Below are 24575 nucleotides of genomic sequence, written 5' to 3'. Positions count from 1 at the left end.
AAGTTAGACCTCTTATATCATCGAAAGATGCAGAAAAATTAGTTCATGCGTTTGTTTTCAGTCGGCTAGATTACTGTAACGCACTCCTCTCAGGTCTACCCAAAAAAGACATCAATCGTTTGCAACTAGTGCAGAATGCAGCTCCTAGAATCCTTACCAGGAAAAGAAAATCCGAACACATTTCTCCAGTTTTGATGTCACTACACTGGTTACCTGTGTCATTCAGAATTGACTTTAAAATTATGGTTTATAAAGCTTTAAATAATCTCGCCCCAGCTTATATATCGGAATGTCTGACACCTTATATTCCAAATCGTAACCTCAGATCCTCAACTGAGTGTCTCCTTAGAATTCCAAGAGCAAAACTTAAAAGAAGTGGTGAGGCGGCCTTCTGCTGTTATGCACCTAAAATCTGGAATAGCCTGCCAGTAGGAATTCGCCAGGCTAATACAGTGGAGCACTTTAAAAAACTACTGAAAACACATTATTTTAACATGGCCTTCTCATAACTTCACTGTAATTTATTCCTGATACTCTGTATATCCAATTCATTATAATAACTATTCATTCAAAATCTGTACTAACCCCTACTCTCTCTTCTGTTTCCTTTTCCGGTGTCCTGTTGGTGGTGGCGTGCGCCACCACCATCTACCCAAAGCACCATGATGTTCCAACAATGATGGATGGATTAAAAGCCAGAAGTCTGTGTGACCATCGGCATCAAGTGACTCCGTGAAAAACCCGAACTACAAAGAGGACTATTTCATTTATGTTAGGTAGAATGCCCAGAGGGGACTGGGCGGTCTCGTGGCCTGGAACCCCTACAGATTTTATTTTTTTCTCCAGCCTTCTCGAGTTTTTTTTTGTTTTTTCTGTCCACCCTGGCCATCGGACCTTACTCCTTTCTATGTTAACTAATGTTGTCTTATTTTAATTTCTTATTTTGTCTTTTATTTTTCTTCTCTTCATTATGTAAAGCACTTTGAGCTACTTTTTGTATGAAAATGTGCTATATAAATAAATGTTGTTGTTGTTGTTGTAGATAGATAATAGGATTTTTACAGAAGCTCGATAGATAGATAGATAGATAGATAGATAGATAGATAGATAGATAGATAGATAGATAGATAGATAGATAGATAGATAGATAGATAGATAGATAGATAGATAGATAGATAGAAACATAAACACTATAGAACACACACCAGAATGACTAAAAACAAAGAAAACTAAAAAGAAAGATAAACTTCTGACTTAGCAGTGATAGTCACAGTTTGGCATTATTCAAGCGTTTTGTTATTAGAGCCCAAGGAGTTTTACAGCTGAATAATTTGTTGGCTGGAAGTTCTCAGTGTTACTGTGTCAGAGACAGGATGTGCAGCATTGTTTATAATGGTACTCAGTTTTATTTTCATTCTCCACTACTACCTCCAGGGGATCCACAGTGTGTCCCATAACTAAGTCTGCCCTTTTTATTAATTTGTTGATTCAGTGAGCTTCTCTTGAAGTCATATTATCAGCTATGAGACCAGTCCAACCTATCATTGATGTAGACCCCCAAGTACTTGTAGGAGTGCACCACCTCAACATCCACTCCCTGAATAGTGACCACACATAAAGGCTGTTTGGTGCGGTTCCTTGGCTTTGCTGATAATAAGTTGTAGACAACTCTTTCTTCACCAAGATGTCATTTTGCTTGACTTCTCACTGCACCAAGAAAAAAAGTGTTCCACGTGACTCCTATACTCTGTCTCATTCCCCTTATCAATACACTCCATAAGTGCAGAGTCATCCGAGAATTTCTGCAAGTGACATGACTTGGTGTTATATTTGTAGCTGGAGGTGTACAGAGTAAAGAGAAAAGGAAATAGGACTGTCCCTTGGTGCTCTTATGTTGCTCACATCCGTATAAGAGACATAGTCCTTCAGCTTCACAAACCAAGGTCTGCTGGACAGACAGTCCATTATCCAGCACACCATAGATTCATCCACCTGCATATCTCTGAGCTTACCCTTTAACAGGAATGGTTGGATGGTATTGAAGGCACTGGAGAATTCAAAATACATAATTCTCACTGTACTGCCAGCTTTGTCCAGGCAAGAGTAATCCTTGTGGAGCAGACAGATCAATGCATACTTCACTCCAATCTTTGTTCAGTAGGCAAACTGCAGTGGAAGTCTACCATAAAAGGCTCATGAAGCCCAGGACCAGACTCTCAAAGGCTTTCATGGTGTGAAACATAAGGGCAACTGGTCTCTAGTAAAGGTAAAGAACTGCCTGCCTTCTTTGGAACAGGAACAATGCAGGATGATTTTGCACAGCAGCAACACTTTCTGGAGCCTTAGAGTCAGACTGAACAGGTGATAGAGGATACCATAAAGTTGGCCAGCACAGGTCTTAAATACTCAAAGACTGACTCCGTCTGGTGCCAGGGCTTTTCCTGTATGTAGCTTCTTTATTTGTCTCCTCTCTTGGTCTTCAGTTAGACAGCTCATACAGATGATCAGAGATGGACTCATCACTGACCATTCTAGATGATGTAGAAACAGTTGTCAAGTAGCAGGAATGGAGTGGGAGGATTGGTAATTGGAAGAAGGGGGTAGTGAGATGGAAAATCTATTAAAAAATTGGTTCAGGTCATTAGCTTTGTCCACATTCTCTTCTACAACCTGAGCCATGGATTGATTAAATTCAGTAATTGTGCCCAGTCCATTTCAGACATCTTTCATGTTATTATGAGTGAGCCTTTTTTCTACTTTAGCTTTGTAAGATTCCTTTTCTTCATTTGGCATTTTGTCAGGACTTGCTGGGCATCCCCAGAGTCTCTTTGTCGTAGAATTTGAATGCTCTCTTCTCTCATTCAGAGGACCTTTTAACTCCTTAGTAATTCAGGGCTTGTTGGTTAAAAAGCAATGCAGTATCTTAGAGGGTACCACACTGTCGACACAAAAGTTAATATAGTCTATGATGCAGTGACAGAGTCTCTTGATATTGTCCCCATGTGAATTGCGCATCATTTCACAGTCTGTCATTTGGAAGTAGTCATGCAGAATCACTTTAGCCTGCAGGCTCTACCTCCTCATTATTGTGGTGGTAACAGGTTGTCATCTAATAATAGGCTTGTAGCTTGTAGCATCCAGACAGTTTGAAGAAACTCATCTTATCCTCAGTCAAGTCTTGCTTGCTTGATTTTGGTCACCTACTACAGTAACCAATATTATTAAAACCTGACAAACAATATATTTAGATTTTCAAGTAGCTCCAATGCTCAGTGTACAAATAAAATAATATTATCTTTGTCATCAGGACCCTTATCTGATCTGTAAAGATTTTTTTTCTGAACTTGGCATTGATTTTGCCATTTTAACGGGAGTGATTGTTTGCAGTTTATATGGTATTATATCCATACAGGGATATCTGAAGGTGTTCTTTGGTTGGAAATGATACGCTCATCCAGGTACGTACAATTTTAAAATAACTTGTGATTTATAAACAGGTCACAGGTAGGAAGGATTTAGAAATTGTTAAAAACTCTTCATAGAAGTTTTTAGGAAATATTTGTACATTCATTTTACGCATGTTTTCATAAGTTAAGCTGCAGGATCACACATAGGACAGCAGAGGTCAAAACCAAAAATATATAACTATTTATTTGTTGTGCACCTGATTTAAAGGTTATGCAGGCAAATAGCCGCAAGCCACAAAGAAACCAGACAGACAGGAATGAGGTAGTTGGTGAGAGGAGGTATTCAGCGATGTATTCAAGAACAAAGAATGCAGTCTTCTAAGATGGGAATTGGCCAGTTGTGCAGAAAAAGCAAGATATTGAGAGGTTGTTTACCATTACTTTTGGAGTAATGTGTGGTCACCATAATTCAGTGAAATGTGCTGCTAAAATTGGTTGCTATTTGCTGAATGTATACCTGATTTCTGAAATCTTACTAAGACATCTGTGAAACTGTCCCACAAAACATCAGCCAGCATAGCTGACCTCATCAACGTCCAAGTATCATCCAACTTTTAAGATCAACAATGACTAATTTTAAGATATGCTAAATATCTAAGGAAAAGAAACCCAGAAAGGTATTTCAACATAAACCCAAACAATTCTGGAATGTTAATTACTGAATTAATGGGGTGCTAAGGAGCACATCTGGATCCTTGCTTTTCAAGTTTCTGCTGCTGCAGGCATCTAAATTTCTTGCTGTTTGGAAAATAAGACTACAATATAAAGTAATTCTGCAAAAATAAAATGTATATTTAAGAAAATACTATATACACATATACATTACATGCAGCATACATATTATACATTAATAGTTTTACTTACCTGACAAAGACAGGTAAATGAGCAATATTGAATTTTAATGTATTTGATATCTCTTGTCCTGTGTGTACCCACATCATTTCTTTTATGCCTTGGTATCCTTGTGTGTCTTAGTTTCTCTTGCCTGGTGATTCCTCTAGATTCCTCTATCAATCGTGTTCCCAAAGTCCTGCCTTTCAGAATGTGTCATTTCAAGGAATCTTGTTCAGCTCCTGTCCTCTTTTTGACTACCACCAATGAAAGAAGGACCCCCAATATCCCCTGTAAAAACATCATTCATATTCTTGAAAATACTTATCATCTTTGAAGGCAAATTGAGTTGTGCCTTATTAGAATATAGTCACCCTACATTGGTCGGTAAGTTGTATTCTTCCTATGTTCTTCCTCTGTATCCTTGTGTGTCTTAACCTCTCTTTCCCAGCGCTGACCTCTCTTAATCCCACTCCCATAAAACCCACATCTCAGACCCTGTCATTTGAGGCACTTTGCTCACCTCCTGTCTGATTTTTGACTACCACCAATGGTAGATGCACTCCCATTACCCACTGTGAAAACATTTGTATTATGGCAAGTGCTTCCTGTCTTTGTAGGCAACCTTGGTTGTGCCTCATTAGTGTTTACTGACCCAGTGTTGCTCAGTAATTTATTTACTTTGCTGTCATTAAAATGCTCAATTTTAACTTCTTTTTTAACTTTGCACCACAAAAGTATTGTGTTATCATCTGTAACACTGAGCTATCACATCCATAACTGACCAATCAGACCAAACTAAAATTGACCAATTACATTGATTAGAGGGACCAAATATACACACATGCACACATATAGTAGTATTTTATTATATAGTAGATAGATTAAATTCAAGAAGTATTCAGATCCCATTACTTTTTTTTACATTTTGTTATATGTTAAAATCATTTAAATTCATATATGTACTGTATGTTATATAGTACCTGCCAAATAATACAAAGAGTACACGACACATGTGTCTCCCTATTTGGGGCTCATCAGGTGTACCCAATTTTGCTTCCATTTACGGGGATCAAATGTCGGCAAAGCCCGAGACATTGCACCATGGGGGCTGGTTCACTTACTTGACAGGGTATATACAGTGGGGAAGGTGTCACACAAGAAGCATCTCATGATGGGTAAAACCAAAGAGCTCTCTTAAGACCTTTGCAACCATATTGTTGCAAAACATACTGATGGCATTGGTTACAGATGTATTTCTAAAATTCTCAATGTTCTAGTGAGCACCACTGGGTCCATAATCCGGAAGTGGAAAGAACATCATTTCACCATAAACGACCAGGTGCTCCTCGCAAGATTTATCGGGACATTCTTGATAAGAATCTGCTGCCATCTACCAGGATTATGCCCCCAATGGTGCTCACTGAAACATTCAGAAGTTTAGAAATACGTCTGTAACCAATGGCATCACTATGTTTTGTAATAATAGGGCTGTGAAGGTCTTGAGAGAGCTCTTTGCTTTTACCCATCATGAGATGCTTCTTGTGTGACACCTTGGTAATGAGAAACCTTTTTTATAGGCCATCAAAAAGGACTAAACCAGCTGATATTAGTTTGAACTGATAGGGTGCAGGATTAACTTTCAAAATACTGACAGATTTCAACTGGTTTCTAGGCTTTCCATGTCTTTTTGCACCTCCTTTTCTTCATGTGTTCAGTACGTTTTCCCTGTGTCATTCCACTTTATTACACATAACTTAATTCATGGACTTATTTGTTTTGATTTCTTTGTATGTGTGTATTATTTGGGCTGTTACCGACATGTGGTGAAAATTTCATATCATGTCAAAATATATTTACTGAGAAAAATATTGACGCATTCAATACTTATTTTCCCTGGTGTATATATATATATATATATATAAATATATATATATATATATATATTCATGGCATTTGTAGTCTCAATCACAATCTGATTGTATGGGTGGTTACCTACCAGGTAAAGCTTGTGGTTGGTCAGCAAGTCATGGTGGATGTTAGCCGACTTGCTGACCCGATTATCTGTAAAACCTTCTGAAAAAGTAAAAACATAACAAAGGCCTATCCATCAGTTTTCTTAACTGCCATCTTCTAGTACATGATTTTTATAAACTGCCATTTTCTAGCTCATGATTGCCAGAAGCAAAAGTTTAAATGGACGAAGTCACTCATACTGTAATCCAAACGAACGAATCAGTGGTTCCAGCAAACCTAACAACATTTATTTGGCTTATGGAAGGAGACGCGAAGCAGGTGATGTGAGCCTGGACATATAGCAAATAAACTAAACACAGAAAGTACCTCAGAAGAGAACTTCCAAGTTCTGTAAGTGAAAGTGCCACCCGTTCTGTCACGATTGCCGTACATAAATTTCAGGCCCGTCTTAAAACATTATGAATTTATGATCGTACTTCACAAAAATCACATTTACAGAGATTTCAAAACACCTCGTGTGCTATTTACTGCGGCACAAAGAACCTTTTGGTATATGAACTGTGAACCTTTCAAAAAAAAAATCCCCATAATAAAGCCAGCATTACATAAAGATTGTTTACTTCATGCAGCGCCTATAGAGTTTAATGAGCAGCATGTCAACGAATTCACCATAGTACAACTTTTGTTGGTAAAATAAAGTACTGTTTTATGAAAGACCTCTATATAATAGGAAGCACAGAACCCGATGTTATTATTAGTTTCATATCTTACTCGAGGCTTCTGTCATGAAGAACAGGGAGCGACACCGGGGTGAAGAGAGGACAGACTAACTGGGGACTTTAAGTATCAGCGGCGACCAGCTGTGGAAACCTGACTCTCCCGCGCGAGTGTAGCCACATAACACCAGGAAGCAGCTGCTGCCCAAGTAGACGGGACGTGGTATGGTACGGGGGCAAATGTGACAAATAACGTCCAACAAACGCATGGCAGGGGGCGGACTCAATTCGTCAACTGGTGAGTGGGCATCTGTCTGAAGGCGGAGCGGCGAAGGTACCGTATCGTAAGCAATCAATTACCTGTACATTTGAAGTTCTCGCAACTTGACGGACGGCGGAGCACGCGGATGTTCCAGGCACTCAGCCATGCAGTCTGTGGAGCGGATTTTCGACGAGCTCGGGCATTTCAGCAGGTACCTCTGGATGGGGATGCAGCAAACGAATGAAAATTGACGTTTGTTTTACTTTTTGGTAGATTCGGCTGTGTGTCTGTAATGGTCACTTCAACAGGTGCAAGTAGAGAACGGACTTAATGCGAGCAGAACGTTTAATCTAACTGAAGTGTGTCGTGCCTCCCTTAACTTGGCATACCGTATAAATGTGGTAACTGCTTAAATATTTCAAGCGGTGGTGTTATGTATGTCCTCATGTAGGGTTCGGTCGATGTGCTGTGCAGCTACCAGGCGCACAGCTTGATCACATAAGCCTATGCAGAACGTCAGATTTGGCTTATATCACAAACCAGGCTAAAAAGATTTAACAGTATAAAATAGGTTTTGCCACAATCGGAGGTTTAAGGACCTGCTAACGTACTGTACAGCGTGGTCAGCTACAGTTCATTTTTCACCACATTAAACAAAAGTCAATACTCCAGAATGACAAAGCATAGACAGGATTTTAAAAATGTTTGCAAATTTATTAAAAAAAAAACATACAAAAAAACTACACTACACTGGCTCCTTAACATCCCCAGGTTTAAATCCCATAGAAAATCTGTGGGACCAATTAGAGCAATGACTGAAACGCTGGCGCAGCTATCTGATCAATCGTGTGAAACTGCGGGATTTGGTGCTGCAACACTGGTGGTGTTCATGCCAGACAGAATTAAGTTGTTCTTCAGTCTCATGGAGGAGTTACTTGCTATTAGACAAGACTTAAACAGGGGTGATTAATTTTTGTGCTTATAAGTGACTTTTTGTTTATTTTAGAGTTTTCTTATACAATAAGTCATATTATTTGTTCCTTTTTTGTTATGTTTTCCTTGGGGGCCATTACCTGCACAAATTGTATAAGTATTTTCTATTCCACTGATGTTTATGGGGCATTTGAATGCATCCATGATTTCTTACAATAAAAAAAACATGTACACAGTGAATTCACAAAGTATTCAGACTCTTTCACTTTCTGCACACTGTATTGTGTTGCAAATTTAAATTTAAATAGATACATTTGCAATTTTTCACAAATTCACATTTCTCAATTCTACACTCAATAACCTATAGTGACAAAATGAAAGCATATTTTCAGAAAGGTTTGCAAAATGTTAAAAATCAAACTTTGAACTCTCTCATTAACTTAAGTATTCAGACCTTTTGGTGTGGCATGTGCATCTTGTTTGCTTTAGATATCCTTGAGATATATCTAGAACTTGACTGGAGTCCACCTGTGGTATTTTAAATTGATTGGACAGTATTTAGAAAGGCACACACCTATGTATATGAGGTCACACAATTCAAACTGTATTGTCAAGATAAAAGCAATGCCATGAAGTCCAAGGAAATCTCGTAGACCTCTGTGATAAAATTGTGGTGGGGCATAGATAAGGTCAAGGGTATGCAACACAGTGAGTACAGGAGCACAGTGGCCTCAATAACTGAGAAATGGAAGAGGTTTGGAAGCCCAGCACTCTTCTTAGAGTTGGTCATCTGGCCAGACTGATTAACTGAACAAGATGGGTCTTGGTCAGGGAGGTGACTAAGAACCTAATAGACACTGTAACCGAGCTTTAGAAGTGCTCTGCTGAGACGGGAGAACCTGTCAGAAAGATAGCCATCGCAGCAGCACTTCATCAACAAGTCATTTATATTAGAGTAGCAAGATTAAAGACACTCCTGAGTAAAAGGCATATGACAGCCCAATACAATCCCTGCAGTAAAGCATGGTGGTGGCAAAATCAGTCTACGGCAGTGCTTCTCAGTGACACTGGTCTGAACTGAGGGGAGGATGAATGCAGCCAAATACAGGGAGGTCCTTGAAGAAAACCTGCTCCAGAGTGCACATAACCTTAAACTGGAGCGATGGTTCACATTTCAGTACAGTAATAACCCAAAGCATACAGCTAAGACAATGCTGCAGTGACTTCTTGACAAGTCCCTAAATGTTCTTGAGTGGTCTAGCCAAAACCCTGACTTAAATCTCATAGAACATCTGTGGAGAGATCTGCAGATGTCAATTTACAGACACTTTCCACCCAGTGTAATGGAGCCTGAGAGGATCTGTCAGGAAGAATGGGGTAAACAGCCCAAATACAGGTTGCAAAGGTTGTACAAACTTACCCAAGAAAAAATGAACCATTATTACTGCCAAAGGGTCTTCTACAAATTACAGAGTTAATGGTCTGAATATTTTTATGAATTAGAGATTTAAGTTCTGGATTTTAATAAATTGTCATTATGGGTTATTGAGTGTTGACTGATTGGTAGAAATGGCAAATCGTTCATTTAAAATAAAATTTATAATGTAATAAATTGTTCAGAAAATGAGGAGTTCTGAATATTTTCTGAATCAACTGTATATTTTATACATTTTCATGCAGAAGTGTAGCTCAAAAAATAGTTTCAAATGAGACAAAAATAAATGAATCCTTAATGTGTTTGAATGTGTATTTAGTTACAAATGAAATTATATTGTTTGTAAGGCTGTAATGGCTAAAAGTAAATATCCAGTTTGATAACATGCACTCCAGCTTGTGTCCATGCCAGAAAGAAAACCTTCTAGGGATTCCACGGCCAAAAGACCACTCGGCCCCACCTTAGTGTGACAACGATTTTCACAGTTACCCTGTGTGAATGTCAGGCAGCATGAAAAAAGGAGATGAAAGGGGCATATTACAAACCAGCACCTCTGACAATGTAAGAGTGTTTGGTGGTGCATGAAATAGGTACAAGTGTTTAAAGGATTCCAACTTAGTAAGCCTTTTTATGTGTGAGACAAAACCAAATACTTTTGATTTTTCACCTCTTTAGTATATTACTTTGGCTTGCAGTATCCCCATAATTTGTCTCTGTTGAAAAACTGTAATTTCCAAGTTGTGTACATATAATAATGAAGCAATTAGGCATGATCTACATATCATTCCACACATCTACTACCTCTTTAAGACATTAGTCAGGCAAAAATTAAATCTGCAGATGTCCAGTGTTGAATTTTAGCTATCAGCGACACTGATTTTTTTGTACACTGCGCTTGATAATTACACTTTTCAAACTGTATACTGTACAATGTTGCCTGTATTTTAAAAGACCAGTTGCTGTTACTTCTTAGTGGTGTCAAATGCAGTGGCATCAAATGGACAAGGTTAGCTATTTAATTGACAGTGTAGAGAGGCCTGCACAGGCTGCAACTGGAATTAATTTTAAATGCCCACATTGTTGTCTTCAATGTTTGCACATGAATGCTCATAACTAAGAGAAAATCTGTTAAGGTGGTTATATTTGTATACAGTAAGTAGGGTTACCCTATTTTGCCAGAACACTTTAAATTTGTTTTAGTAATCTGTTAATACAAGGTGCTTCCTCACATTGATATCAAAAATTACAGGATTTAGAAGCCATGTCTCTAATGTAGGGTTGATTGAGCTCTGATTCCAAAAGGTGCGCTTTTTTGTCATAATGTCTTAGATGCCTCAAATAATTTATATGAGATATGCAAATGTTGTGGGATATTTAAGCTCTGAGCTTTGTAGCAGAAGAGTATTAGGAGTAATATGATTGTATTATTTGAGATTTATTAACTAGGTACAATATTCTAATCCTTTACAGTTGGAATACTAATTTTGCTTCATGTTTCAAAATTATTCAACTAGTAAAAAAAATGAGTAGGAAGGAAGTAAATTATGCATTTTAAAACAATGCTCTCAGTTTAGTACACACCCTAATCAAGTCAAAATGCCTATTTGTTTGCAGCATCTTTACACACACCCACATTGGTATATACATGACTGCATACATTATAATTTTCTGTATTTATGGAAGGACACAAATTATATTCCAGGGTGTAGCTAATGTGAAATACTGTTGTGCAACTGAAATATATGTAAAAGCAGGAGTTACCAAATTTTCTGTTGGCTTGCCAACCCCAGGATTTGAAAGGTTTTGATGTACCACCTGTTTTTGGGGAAGGGTCATAAATTGTTAAGTACTGAACTCTAATTAGTTAAACTAAATGTGATATTTCTTTATTTGATAAGTAGTATTGTTTAGGGGGTGTGGGTTGTTTAACAAGGTATTACCAAGGACCTGTGTCCTTTAAATTTTCTTATGTACTAAATTCAGGATATTTCCATTTACACATACTTTTTAAAGCTGCTTTTATAACAGCTCACTTTTAAAATCAGGTTGGTTATTAAATCAGGTCAGGTTTGTGACATTTGCTATTGTGGGATTGCATCAGTTTATGTAGGGGGCATGAGATGATTAATAATGCTTAAGGAAAAGTAATATTTAATGGACAAGTCAAATAAAGTCATATTTAAAATGCCACAAAACTCCAGATGCTTTAATTTTCCAGATCTTTCCTCCTTTTTTTCAATTTGTCACAACTTTAAGGCTACTGTTAATAAAAAGTAGTATTATTAGTATAATAATTGTGAATTTCCCATTGGGATTAATAAAGTATCTATCTATCTATCTATCTATCTATCTATCTATCTATCTATCTATCTATCTATCTATCTATCTATCTATCTAATATTGAATTTGTTAATTTAATCATTTTATTATTTCAGAATTCCTGTAAAACAGCCTTTCGTCTGTTGTTTTCAAGCTGCCTCATATAACTGATCAGGGCAGCATTTCCTGACAGCATTGTAATGCTAAAAATGCCATACAATTGATCTTAAGGTCAATCATTAATTTACTGCTGTTTGTCTATCATAAGTAAAGTAAAGTAGCGTGTTAAATCCTTCATAATCTAGACCCTCACGGATCCAAACGTTAATTGGCAAATGGTTCTTAAACAGCCTGACTCTCGCACAAATTGTAGTGACAGACAGCAATTGCCTCACAGAGAACGCTAATGTCACATCATGGCAGCGTTATGCACATAATGTTAATAATAACAATTATAAATACTGTAATTTTCATGACAAAATGCATTAATGCACTTTGTAACATCACATTTTATAGATAATATAATAATATAGCAAGGAAGCTAGCTGTATTTATAAGACTGTTTACATTTTTCTATGTATAAAAAAACTACATAGTTTGTGCGAAAACATTATTTCAAAAGAGGTATTAAATCACATTTTTGAACATCTTATTAGCATTTCAGTCCTCAGAGTAGAATTTAAAAAATGGACAGGCAATTCTTATATAAGATATCCATATTTCATAAGCCTAACATTAATATTTTTCTTTTCTTTTCCAGGTTCCAGGCTTGTGTATATTTTGCAGCTGTCTTCCAATCAGTATCTTGTGGCATTCATTATTTAGCCTCAGTATTTTTATCTGAGACTCCCAATTTTATATGCTATGTTGCTGAGAACATTACGAGTTTTACGCTGGCAAATTACAGTGGTAATGGATTGGACCACATGTGGAATGTATGGATTCCAGAGAAAGGATATGTTCTTGTGAACACAAAGGAGGGTCATCAGTGGGAGCTTAGCAAATGCTCACGGTCTTTAAGAATAAACAGTTCCCATTCTGATTATGAGTTTAGTGGAAATAAATCTGACTTCTTGTGTTCAGATGGGTACATTTATGATAATACTGATATACATAAAAGTATTGTAATGGACTGGGACCTTGTCTGTGATAATGAATGGCTTGCCAAGCTAACACAACCAACCTTCATGCTCGGAGTCCTTATAGGAGCACTGATATTTGGAGATGTAGCTGATAGGTATAGTATGTTATCATAATTATTTTTGTATATTCTAAGACTTATTTACACCTCAATTATACTCTACTTTCTTTCAGTCACTGTATAGAATTGTGTTTTTTGTGACACTATGACAAATTTGTAACTAAGAGTGTAAAAGGAATGACCCATTTTTTTCTTGATTGTTTAGACACACAGTATGATATTGAAATACAACTTTTTTTTTTGGACATTTTTAATGTCAGTTCTACCCTACGGTCATTCTATACATACTGTACTTTTGTTTACTTGGCATGGCTTAACTGAGCTATTAAGTGTTATTGTTATTGTTCCTTAGAGTGGGGAGAAGACCAATGCTGATTTTCACAAGTGTGTGCCAATATGTGCTTGGAATCTGCGTTGCCTTTTCTTTTAATTACTACATTTTCATTGTCTTGCGTTTTCTTCTTGCTATGGTAAGTAACCATTAAGTTATGTACTTGTTGTAGGTGAAGTTATGTTCATAAATGTAAGATTAACTATACTTATGTCTGTATGCCTGATCTGTAGCCTACCTATTGCTTTATTAATTATTTTGGCCTGCATGGGGGCGCTCCAACTTCCCGAACCTGACACAGACACAACACCAGGCACAAGTCCAGCACAACACAGGCTTTTTATTGTTTTATGGGAAACTCTTCCTTAAGTGTTTCCCACAATTCAGCCACAGTTACATACACAATAAGTACAAATGAAGCACACAGCTCTTTATCTTCCTCTTTGTGTCTTCCTTCTCTCTCTCTCCATCTCCTCCTTCTTTCAGCAAGCTTCTTCCTTCTCCCTTCTGTCTCTGGCTCCTGGAGCATTGGGAGCAGGCTCCTTTTATGTGATACCTGGAAGTACTTCCAGTGTCCCATAGGCTTGGTCCGGAAACACTTCCGGTTAAGGTGGGAGTCTGATGAAGCAGGGCTCTGCTGTCCCTGCAGCAGCCCCTGGTGGCACCCCTAGAACCCTACAGGGCAACCCAGGTGGACTGCCATCTGGCGATACAGAGGAGATAATACCCTAAGCATGCTTTCTTCTCCAGTCTTTCCATCACAAAGGCATCCCGACTGGGTAAGAGCCGTCTGTCACACAATATAGTAAATACAGGGAGATTCACTTTAAAGAGGGCATGTAATATTCTGTAATAACTCTCACTAGGACAAAGCAATCTGAACGAAACAATGTGCAGTGTTCTCCTTAGTATATGGAGCTTCAAACAAGCCGGGATGCCCCTGCATCAGAGCGATGAGGTAGGCGCCAGACAACTGTCATGATGTTTAACGTCTGTTTGCAACTTCTGGGTGCATACTATCCATACCCCTTTACTCAATCACTCGACTTCTCATCAGGATGGTGGTGTACAGTATTGAGCAGCGCGTCTTCATGGTGCAAATGAATTGGGTCACCAAATCATTTAAGTGATGTCAGAATCAACTGGATGATCATGAGTTAATGGAAGATTACTTCCAGCAAGATGGAGCAACATGTCACACATCGGCAAGGAGCATGGCAGAAATCGAGTCTTTCTTTGGCAACAGGGTAATTTCAAGTGGGCTTTGGCCACCATGGTTGCCAGATATGACACCACCAGGCTTTTTCCTTTGGGGCATGCTCAAAGGAAAAGACTTATCGCAACAAGCCTTGCACTGTGGAAGATGTAAAGGAAAACATCCAACGTGAAATTGCTACTATTCTTCCCGAGACGCTTGCCGGAATATGGAGTGCCGTGTCGAAATGTGTCCGGCAGAAAACGGAAACCACTTCCAGCATTGCATTTAATGCAATTGATTACACACATGTCAAGGTATATAGCAGATTTTTTTGGTTCAGATTGCTTCATCCTATCGGGAGTTACAACAGAATATTCAGGGCCTCTTTCGAATGATCTTCCTGTACTTTGCCTGTCATTCTCTCACCTCTAGTTGGTGGACTATAGTGACATAAAATACAAAATCCTGAAATGTAAGAAAAATAATTTTAAATAGATTTGTATGATGTTTGTTTGTGATCTAGCACATGGAAAGTCTTTACTTTGAAATTATTATAAAAAATTCAGTTATGCTGAGGTATAGTTATAAAACAATATAGAAACCTTTTTCTAGTTATTTTTTCAGATATTGATTTATGATTTTTATATATTTTGTAATTGTTATTGCTATAGATTTATTTGTTGTACATTATTTTGTGTTTGCTGAGTGCAATTATGTAAATGCTATATAATCTCATTGAGTCCAAGATTAATTTTTGTACTGATTTAAAGCAGACACTGTATTAATGGGTATCATTTATTGTGTTTTCCTTCTACCCTGTAAATGTAGCATTTATTTGAAATACTGTATATTCATCTATCCATTCTTATTTAATTTTTTATAAGATGAAAATAGTAACAATATTAGAAATTCATTTATCTAGAGTAATGAAGCAGAAATATCAGAGTTAAATGTGAAAGTAAGCAAAAACATATTCATTTTTAAAAATTAATCACATGTCAGATAGACTGTTGTTCAGTGGAAGTTTGTTGCAAATTCTGTCTTTAAGTTCTCCCATCATTTTTTTCATTAGAATTACTCGATGTTGCCAATAATCCATTAGAATTCAATGATCTGCTTTGTATATGTTTTCATTCCAGTAACATATTACTCTTAAAACACACACTGAAATGAAACCAAAATGCTAGGGTGGTATTTTTTTCTAAAAACAACCGTTTCTGAGTTGTTATTTCTTAGAGGAATACTTAGGAAAATGATTAGACTTACGTGAATCCAAGGCAATATATAGCAAATAAGGAGGTTAGGGTAGGTGGATGTGGGGGGTTGCATTGATGGGGTGGGGTTCGAAGGGTGTTGGTCATAAAGTCTTATTTATTATGTGCGTGTTCTTCTTTTTAAGCCTGCACGTGCTGGATTCATGTCCAAATGTATATGGGAACATTACAATGCTGTCAGAAGAAAAGACCCCGGTCTCTGATTTACACACATATGAGTTTGACTGGACATACATTTAAATGAGACACGGTGCAAGTAAAATTCAAGGCTAATAATAAAAGTGCCAGAGAACTGACTGAAACATGGCTTTCCAATGAAAATGCCATTAACAGACATTTGGACATGAACCCAGCATATGCAGGGTCCAGAATCCAGATATCTTTTGAAATTCTGCTAGTGTAGTTAGGGCTGCAGGCACAGAATTTGTGGGTCTGATATATATAGTACCATATCATTCTGTTCAAGTCTTTCTCTGAAAATTGATCTCTGATGTATTTTGAAAGTGAACAGCCATGCCAATGGCTCAATGGCATTCGCAAATAGTAGTGGTGACAAGGGGCATCCTTGTTTAGTAGTTATTGTAGTCTGAAGTAGTCTGAAATAATGTTGTTAATACAAACTGAAGCTTCTGGACTGGTATAGTTGTAGTCTGATCCATGCACATATGTTTGGGCCAAACCCAAATTTATGTAGTGTGGTGAATAGGTAGTCCCATTGAATCATATCAAATACCTTTTCTGCATCCAAAGATAATACGATCTCCAGAGTGTTTGACTTTATGGATGAATATATAACATTAAATAGGCACTGAAAACTGGAAGCTAAGTGTCTACCTTTAATAAATCTAGTTTGGTCTGTGATATTACTGAACATCATTATTCAGAAGTGAGATTGGTCTGTATGATGCACATTGTAATAAGTCCTTAATTTTCTTAGGAAAAACAGTAATTAATGCTTGCCGAAAAGTGAGAGGTAGAATTTTATTGTCTCTGGCTTATATAAATGTTGCTAAAATATTATATAAATGTTTCTTAAATTTCTTCAATTAGAATGCTCATATTGTCAGCATCATCTGTTTTTTTTTCAAAAAATATTCTTATTAGTTGTTTTTCAACTCTGACTATAACCTTCCTGCAATTTTTAATAGAAACTGTTTTTAAGAAAACAACTGATGAATGTTGTTCTGATATAGGGTTAATATGAATTAAAAATAATTATAAAAATGAGAATACTGTTAGAGAAGGAACAATATTAAATAAAAAGTAGAGCAAATAGGCTATACATATTTATATCTACATATACATATATTTATATCTATTTTATTGATAATTGGCGTTTCTGAAATTCATTTTTAATGGGTGATTTTCATTTTCCTATCCAGGTATGTAGCGGTTACCTTGTTGTGGTTTTCGTGTATGTGACAGAATTTACTGGAATTAAAGTTCGAACTTGGACTTCAATGCATGTTCATGCTGCTTTTGCTGTGGGAGTCATGATTGTTGCACTAATTGGATATTTGGTGCGAACTTGGTGGATTTATCAGATTATTCTGACAGTCACCACTCTCCCCTTTCTTTTGGTGTGCTGGAAACTTCCAGAGACACCATTTTATCTTCTGGCGAAGGGAAAATATAAATCAGCCCAGGACCTTGTAAAATGGATTGAAAAGACCAATGGCATGAAGAAGAATTTTGATGTGCTTGAGTTGATACAGCCACATAAAGAATGTCTTTTGGAGAAAAATCTGAAAAATGATATAGATTCAAAGATATATAGAAAACTAAGCATCCTTGATCTATTTTCTTCATGGGAAATAGCAACAAAGACTATTACTGTATGGCTTGTGTGGTTCATAGGAAGCCTGGGATATTACGTGATCTCACTTGGATCTGTCAATCTTGGAGGAAGCAAATATATAAATTTATTTATAGCAGGTAAGAAAGCTTGTGTTATGATTTTGTTATAAATAACAGTTACTGATTAATTACAATCTTTTCAGATAGAGTAATTCTATAATTTGTTACAACAATGTATTAGAAAGAAAAGTGATGTCTGTCAGAGAGCCAGACATCTGCAAGTAATGATTTGGTAACACTGAACTACTAATGAGGAGTTAAACAGCTTCAACTCTTCTGGGAAGGGTTTCCACAAGGTTTAGGAGTGTGTTTATGGGAATATTTGACCATTCTTTCAGGGGAGCATTTGTGAGGTTAGGCACTGATGTTGGACGAGAAGGCCCGGCTTGCAGTCTCCACTCTAATTCATCCCAAAGGTGTTCTGTCGGGTTGAGGTCAGGGCTCAGTGCAGGCCAGTCAAGTTCCTCCACACCAAACTCATCCATTTCTTTATAGACCTTGCTTTGTGCACTGGTGCGCAGTCATGTTGGAACAGGAAGGGGCTATCCCTAAACAGTTCCCACAAAGTTGGGAGCATGAAATTGTCCAAAATGGCTTTGTATGCTGAAGCATAAGAGTTCCTTTCACTGGAACTAAGGGGCCAAGCCCAACCCCTAAGAAACAACCCCACACCATAATCCCCTCTCCACTAATCTTTACACTTGGCACAATGCAGTCAGGCAAGTACTGTTCTCCTGGCAACCGCCAAACCCGCACTAGTCCATCAGATTGCCAGACAGAGAAGCATGATTCTTCATTCCAGAGGACATGTCGCCACTGCTCTGTACTCCAGTGGTGGTGTTCTTTACACCACTGCATCTGATGATTTGCATTGCACTTGTTGATGTAAGACATGGATGCAGCTGCTTGGCCATGGAAATCCATTCAATGAAGCTCTCTACACACTGTTCTTGAGCTAATCTGAAGGCCACACAAAGTTTGGAGATCTGTAGCTATTTACTCTGCAGAAAGTTGGCCTCAGCATGCGCTGTCCTCGCTCTGTGATTTTACATGGCCTACCACTTCGTGGCTGAGTTGCTGTTGTTCCCAATTGCTTCCACTTTGTTATAATATCACTAACAGTTGACGGTGGAATATTTAGTAGCAAGGAAATTTCACGAATGGACTTATTACACAGGTGGCATCCAGTCACAGTACGGCACTGAGCTCCTGAGAGCGAACCATTAATTTCACAAATATTTGTAGAAGCAGTCTGCATGCCTAGGTGCTTGATTTTATACACCTGTGGTCATGGAAGTAATTGGAACACCTGAATTCAATGATTTGGAGGGGTGTCTCAATACTTTTGGCAATATAGTGGATCTTTAAAAACATATTGTAAACTTAGTAATAAATTATTTTAGTGTCAGGTAAACAGTTACATATGCTAAAGCTCAGGGCATATGAAAGGTCTCCGTTTTCTGTTCTGACAAGATGGGATGTATGACATGGATGAGACCATATATAAAGAATTATTGGTTTTAAGGGAGAATTAATATATTAAAATGTATGCAAGCATTTATATTAAATTGTAGTAAAAGTTTGTGGCCCAGTGACAACGGCATTGAAGCATAAAGCACAAAATACAAGTGGTATTAGTACCTTGCAAAGTATAGGGTAAAATACTTACCTACGTTTCTGACCAACGTAATCACTCTCTGGTGCAATATTCAACAAGGGAAAAATAGTTGTTATGTGCTGGATCATAAACATGATGAAGGATGGGGTTGAGGCCTTAAAAAATCATACCAGCAGGACAGGAACTTCACTGGCCAGCCATGAATTGGCTCACCCAGTCCAACTTACTCCCAACTACTATTAGTAGACTTCATCCTAATGTGACAGAAGATGGGGAAACTCGCTTTCAGTGTTCAAAATACTCCTTATTTTCCAATATAAATCAAAATACCTTGGGAGGAGGCAAAACAGTGATGATCCAAGATGAGGATCTTTATAAATGAATATTTATTTATCAAACAGAAAAGCAATAAATTCTTTTGAGCAAAAGAAGTTGCCTAAAGGGCAATCCAAAGCATACAAATACCAATTCATAATTCAAAATTACAGAACTAGAAACACAGAAAAATAATAAAAATAACTAGAATATCCAACTACAAACAATAATACTACAGACTCCCACAAACTTCAATGAACTGCTCTTGATGCCCCTTTTCTGGCAGAATGTATAGCCAGGGGGAGGTCTCAGCATCAGCAACATCTGGGTGGCCCCACCTCTTAGGGAAACACCCACAAAAAACAGGGGGCATAAAAGAACATTATGGCGTGCTTAAATACACAATTATGGAAAGCATAAATAAACCAAACAGTAATAATATACAAAGATGAAAAATAATGGTACAGATTGAACAAAATCCACAATGAAATGCAAAATAAACATAAGCCAGCAAATAAACCCTGGCCTAAATTTAATAAAAGTAATGATTAAAGATTTAATATTTAAAATAAAAAAACTGCTTGTAGTAGCTTTTAAAAAATAAATTTCATGCAGCTACCACTGTTGTTTGATAAGAAAACTATGCACCTTTTGCATTACAGTATAAGGGCATTTTCCATAGTTAACGATTCATTCCTAATCCTAACCCTAAGCAAATAACTTTACCCATCAGCATAATATGAACTACTGGCAAATATAGATAAACTCCAATTGATATAATAAAAATAATTGGAGCCTTAATTAGGAAGAGGAAATGAGAACATCTGAATCCCTATTGTTCAAGCTATAAAGGAATTATTTAGCATTTTAGCAAATTATTTTCAAACTGGAATCACAGCAGTCCTGGTGAGGTTGATGCTCTTAAAAAAATCAATTCCAATTCAATTCCACTACTCCGTCTCATAGTGCTTCTGCTGTCTCTGCCATCTGACTCTGTTCTTCTCTTCTGTGTTCACCACACTTGCAAACTGGAAGTCTCCCACTTCTCCGACGTGTCCCCTCTCACTCCCCCTGCAAATTGCGCCGATCCATGCCAGAATCAAGAGTCCCCAGGAACGATGGATTTTTGCAAAAGAGAGCCTCTTAACAGGTAAGTGCTCTCTTTTGTACTATGCTTAATATAATTAAAAATTCTTGACATAAAGACCCTTTGTACCATGAAGCCAGCTTAGCCTTCACATTGTTTTGGAATCTTTTGTCAGTTATTTTTCTCTTTTTCTGGCCTGAGGTTGCATGTAACTTATGAGTTGTTTTTCTCCTTCTCTTGAACTGAATTCATGTGTACCTGTATAGTTTTGTATATTAAAAGTATTGAAACTTTAGGTTTTCTCATTTTAATTCCATATCAAACCAAACTACTGTTCTTATATTTTAAAAAAATTATTATTTAGAAAAGAATTTGGCATGCATAACACAAATTAAAAGACACATAACCACACAAATAGCTATCTGTAATTCTTTGTTATAATCCCCAAATGCAGTATTGGTTGAGGGATAAAGAAATATCACCTTTGGTTGTGCCTGCTCAGTACTTAACAATTTTAAACCAAACCAATGATGGCACTTCAAAACATTTCAATTTCTGGAGGTAGTACACTAAGAAAAAAGGTTGAGAACACTGGCATAGAGGTGTCATGTGACATTTCATCACATATGTGTTAATAGCCATCTGTAATTAAGCATTTGTTTTAAGTAATAGGTCTACTATTATTCAAACTCATGCTGTGTGACTACTGTTAATAGTAACCAAGGTCATGATCCACTTCATCTCGTTGAGTTTAGTTGGGGGTTCAAAAAGATAATTTTAGCGGACTTTGGCCTAAAAAAGTTTGGGAACCCCTTAAATAGATTGTGCCAGCAAAATCACATATATAATAATTTATTGGCATCATGACAGGCTGCTATAGACAAACAGTGATATGAGTTATATAGTAGAAGCTATTTATAACAAAGAAGATGGGTGATCATAAATTCCATTTTGCAGACTAGGGTAACTATGCTAGAAGAAGAAAAATGCAAGTGTACACATCTGTGAAAAGCAGTTAAATCTCACCTTCTAAGACATTCATAAGTTTCTATACCAATTTCAGATACTGCCTTGCATAGATAGTCTTTGTAACTCACGCCATTATCAAAATATAAACTTGAACCTCTCTAGAGAAATTTCAAGCTTTAAATCAAGGAAAAAAATTTCTATATACCATAAAAATGTAATGATGTAATAACACAAACAGTCAAAACAGTAAAATCAGAGTATATTTACCTTGAGTTAAACTGCAGGTAAACCTTTAGTAAATTAAACAGCTGTTAAAATAAACCAGTTTTAACTTTTTAAAACATAATTACAGCCATAATTATTGCCATAATTACAGTGACAATATGGAAAAGAAATACATGTAATGATTATTTTAAGACAATGTCTCAATAATGATTATTAGATGACATTACGTAAGAAGAAAATCACTCTCATTAATCAATATTGAATGTTTTCTGAATCATATTATGTTAAAAGAGGTACTATAATTATAAATGTAGATGTGAAAATATGTTCTGCAGACACAAACACAAAAATCCAGACATTTGTTTTTTCAAGTAATTTCAATTAATTTTCATTTTTTACTTACAAACTAGTTTTGACATGGATGAATACGGAGGAAAGGAACTCATTCATGACATGTGATTCACTTGTAACAAGTGATGAAGTGTTTCAGGTGTTATTTTGTCCCATTCTTCCTGCAAACACATTTTAAGTTGTGCAACAGTATGGGGTCATCATTGTTGCATTTTTTGCTACAACATTCTCCACATAGAATGTGGCTTTGAATTGTCTTGTTGAAAAATGCATGGACATCCCTGAAAAGATGTCACCTTGAAGGCAGCATCTATTCCTCTAAAATCTCAATGTACTTTTCTTCATTAATGTTGCCATCACATAAATGATATTTGCCAAGGGCACTGAGAAAACACCATACCATGACAGAGCCTGGCTTTTGGACTTGTTGCTGATAATAATCTGGATAGTCCTTTTCCTCAATAGTCTAGAGCACATGGCATCTAATTCTTTCAGAGAAGATCTGGAATACTGATTCATCTGACCAGAATACACATTTCCACTTTGTGATGGTCCATCCCAGATGCCTCTGAGCCCAGAGAAGTTGGCGCCATTTCTGGACATGTTTGCTTAAAGCTTCTTTTTTGAACAAAGTGACAATTGTGAATGTAACTCCGTATTGTAGTGCTTGACAAAGGTTTGCCAAAGTAATCCCTTGCCCATGTGATTATATCAGCTATCAATAAATGATGTATCTTGATGCAGTGCCTCACAAGGGATCGGAGATCATGTGTTTTCAGCTTATGGTTGGGCCCTTGCCCTTTATGCACTGATATTCTTCCAATCTCCTTGAATCATTTAATTATATTATCTACTGCAGAGGGAGAAATATGCAGATCCCTTGCAATATTTCTTTGAGCAACACTGACTTTAAACATTGTTTTTTGAAACACAATAATTTTCTCACGCATTTGTTGTCAAACTGGAGATCCTCTGCCCAACTTTGTTCCTCAAAAACTCCAGCCTTTTGTGGATATTGCTTATGTATTAAATTATGATTACAATAACTAATTGACATCACCTGTTTGAAATCACATCATTATTTAATTATTTTACCCTGTTACTACCCATAATTTGCCCCTGCTCCAACTTATTTTGGAATGTGTTGCATGCCAGAAATACAGGAATGGATGTATATTAACAAATGAAATGAACTCGACCAGACAAAACATGAAATATCTTGGTTTCATGCTGTCTGCAATTAAATAAAACTGCATTTTTAATTGGTATTTTCCATACTGTCAATGACCTTTTTTGATTTGGGGTTGTACATGTAGGAAGAAAAATGTGAGATTTGAATACAAAATTTGGGTCTGAAAGCTGAAAGTACATCTTATGAGAAAGACCTTGGAGTCATAGCTTACTAGTCACCATCTACACTGTGTACAAATGCAATTAAGAGTCTAATACTAAATTAAGTTACATAGTAGGCGTAAAATAGAAGTCAAGTATGGTTATGCTTAAGCCAGATAATGCATATGTGAAGCCTCATCTGGAATATACTGTGTGCAGTTTAGATCTCTGTGGACATTAATATATTGGATCCCAGTGGTTTCTTTACAATATGTTGAAAAGGTCATTCAGTTCTTCCTGCATATCTTTCCTCTTTGTATCCATGAACTGTCAAAATGCCCTGACTGTCAGACATACATTCATAATGCTAATGCTCATGACTTCACTTTGGTTTCACCATACAGTTTACTGAATCATCAAACCAGTACCATTTGTGAAGTACTTTCTATTCCTAAATCACTTTGTCATATCCTTCATTATCTCATTCCTATGAGAACAGGTGACAAATTTCTGGATACATTCCAAAACTAGATCATGCTTGGAGAGCTTTGTGTTGCCATACTTTCCTGTGAGAAATGATATCCCCTTAAATATGATTACTTCAGCTGCCCTTGGTTTAGCTGTGTGATTCTGCTCAGTTGCTCCATAATTGCCTGGAACACTCACTTATATTTCAGTTGTTCAGTTGCAGAATAGATACCGTATATATTCATGTATAAGTTGGGTCTTGAAACCCAAAAAATCGAACATAAAATCAGACCCTGTTCAAAAATGCAACACTTAATTTTAAAATTTTTTTACATCTTCTTGCCTCCTCCAATCTCACATCAGTTTCTCAGACGTGTCGAATTTTGTTGCAGCAGCGCAGTTACTAATT

General features: G+C 36.9%; 1 protein-coding gene across 3 annotated transcripts in view; it reads left to right on the top strand.

The window, feature by feature from the left end:
- Nucleotides 1–7211: 7211 nt before the first annotated feature.
- Nucleotides 7212–24575, top strand: part of slc22a16 (solute carrier family 22 member 16) — a 37927-nt gene continuing 20563 nt past the window's right edge. For 2 of the 3 annotated variants that reach the window (XR_007934528.1, XM_051925240.1), the window contains exons 1-4: nucleotides 7212–7464; nucleotides 12701–13177; nucleotides 13494–13611; nucleotides 17327–17879. Coding sequence is in view for 2 of the 3 variants with exons in the window: in XM_051925240.1 (XP_051781200.1) it covers nucleotides 7418–7464; nucleotides 12701–13177; nucleotides 13494–13611; nucleotides 17327–17879 (1195 nt within the window). In the remaining variant the exon portion in view is untranslated. The remainder of the gene's footprint in view (nucleotides 7465–12700; nucleotides 13178–13493; nucleotides 13612–17326; nucleotides 17880–24575) is intronic. The other variant, XM_028797599.2, reaches the window with a different exon arrangement.

The sequence above is a fragment of the Erpetoichthys calabaricus genome, chromosome 3 (genome assembly GCF_900747795.2).
Source record: "Erpetoichthys calabaricus chromosome 3, fErpCal1.3, whole genome shotgun sequence".
NCBI classification, from domain to species: domain Eukaryota; kingdom Metazoa; phylum Chordata; class Cladistia; order Polypteriformes; family Polypteridae; genus Erpetoichthys; species Erpetoichthys calabaricus.
Note: the sequence above shows the minus strand (reverse complement) of the source record. Positions and strands in the feature narration are given on the sequence as shown.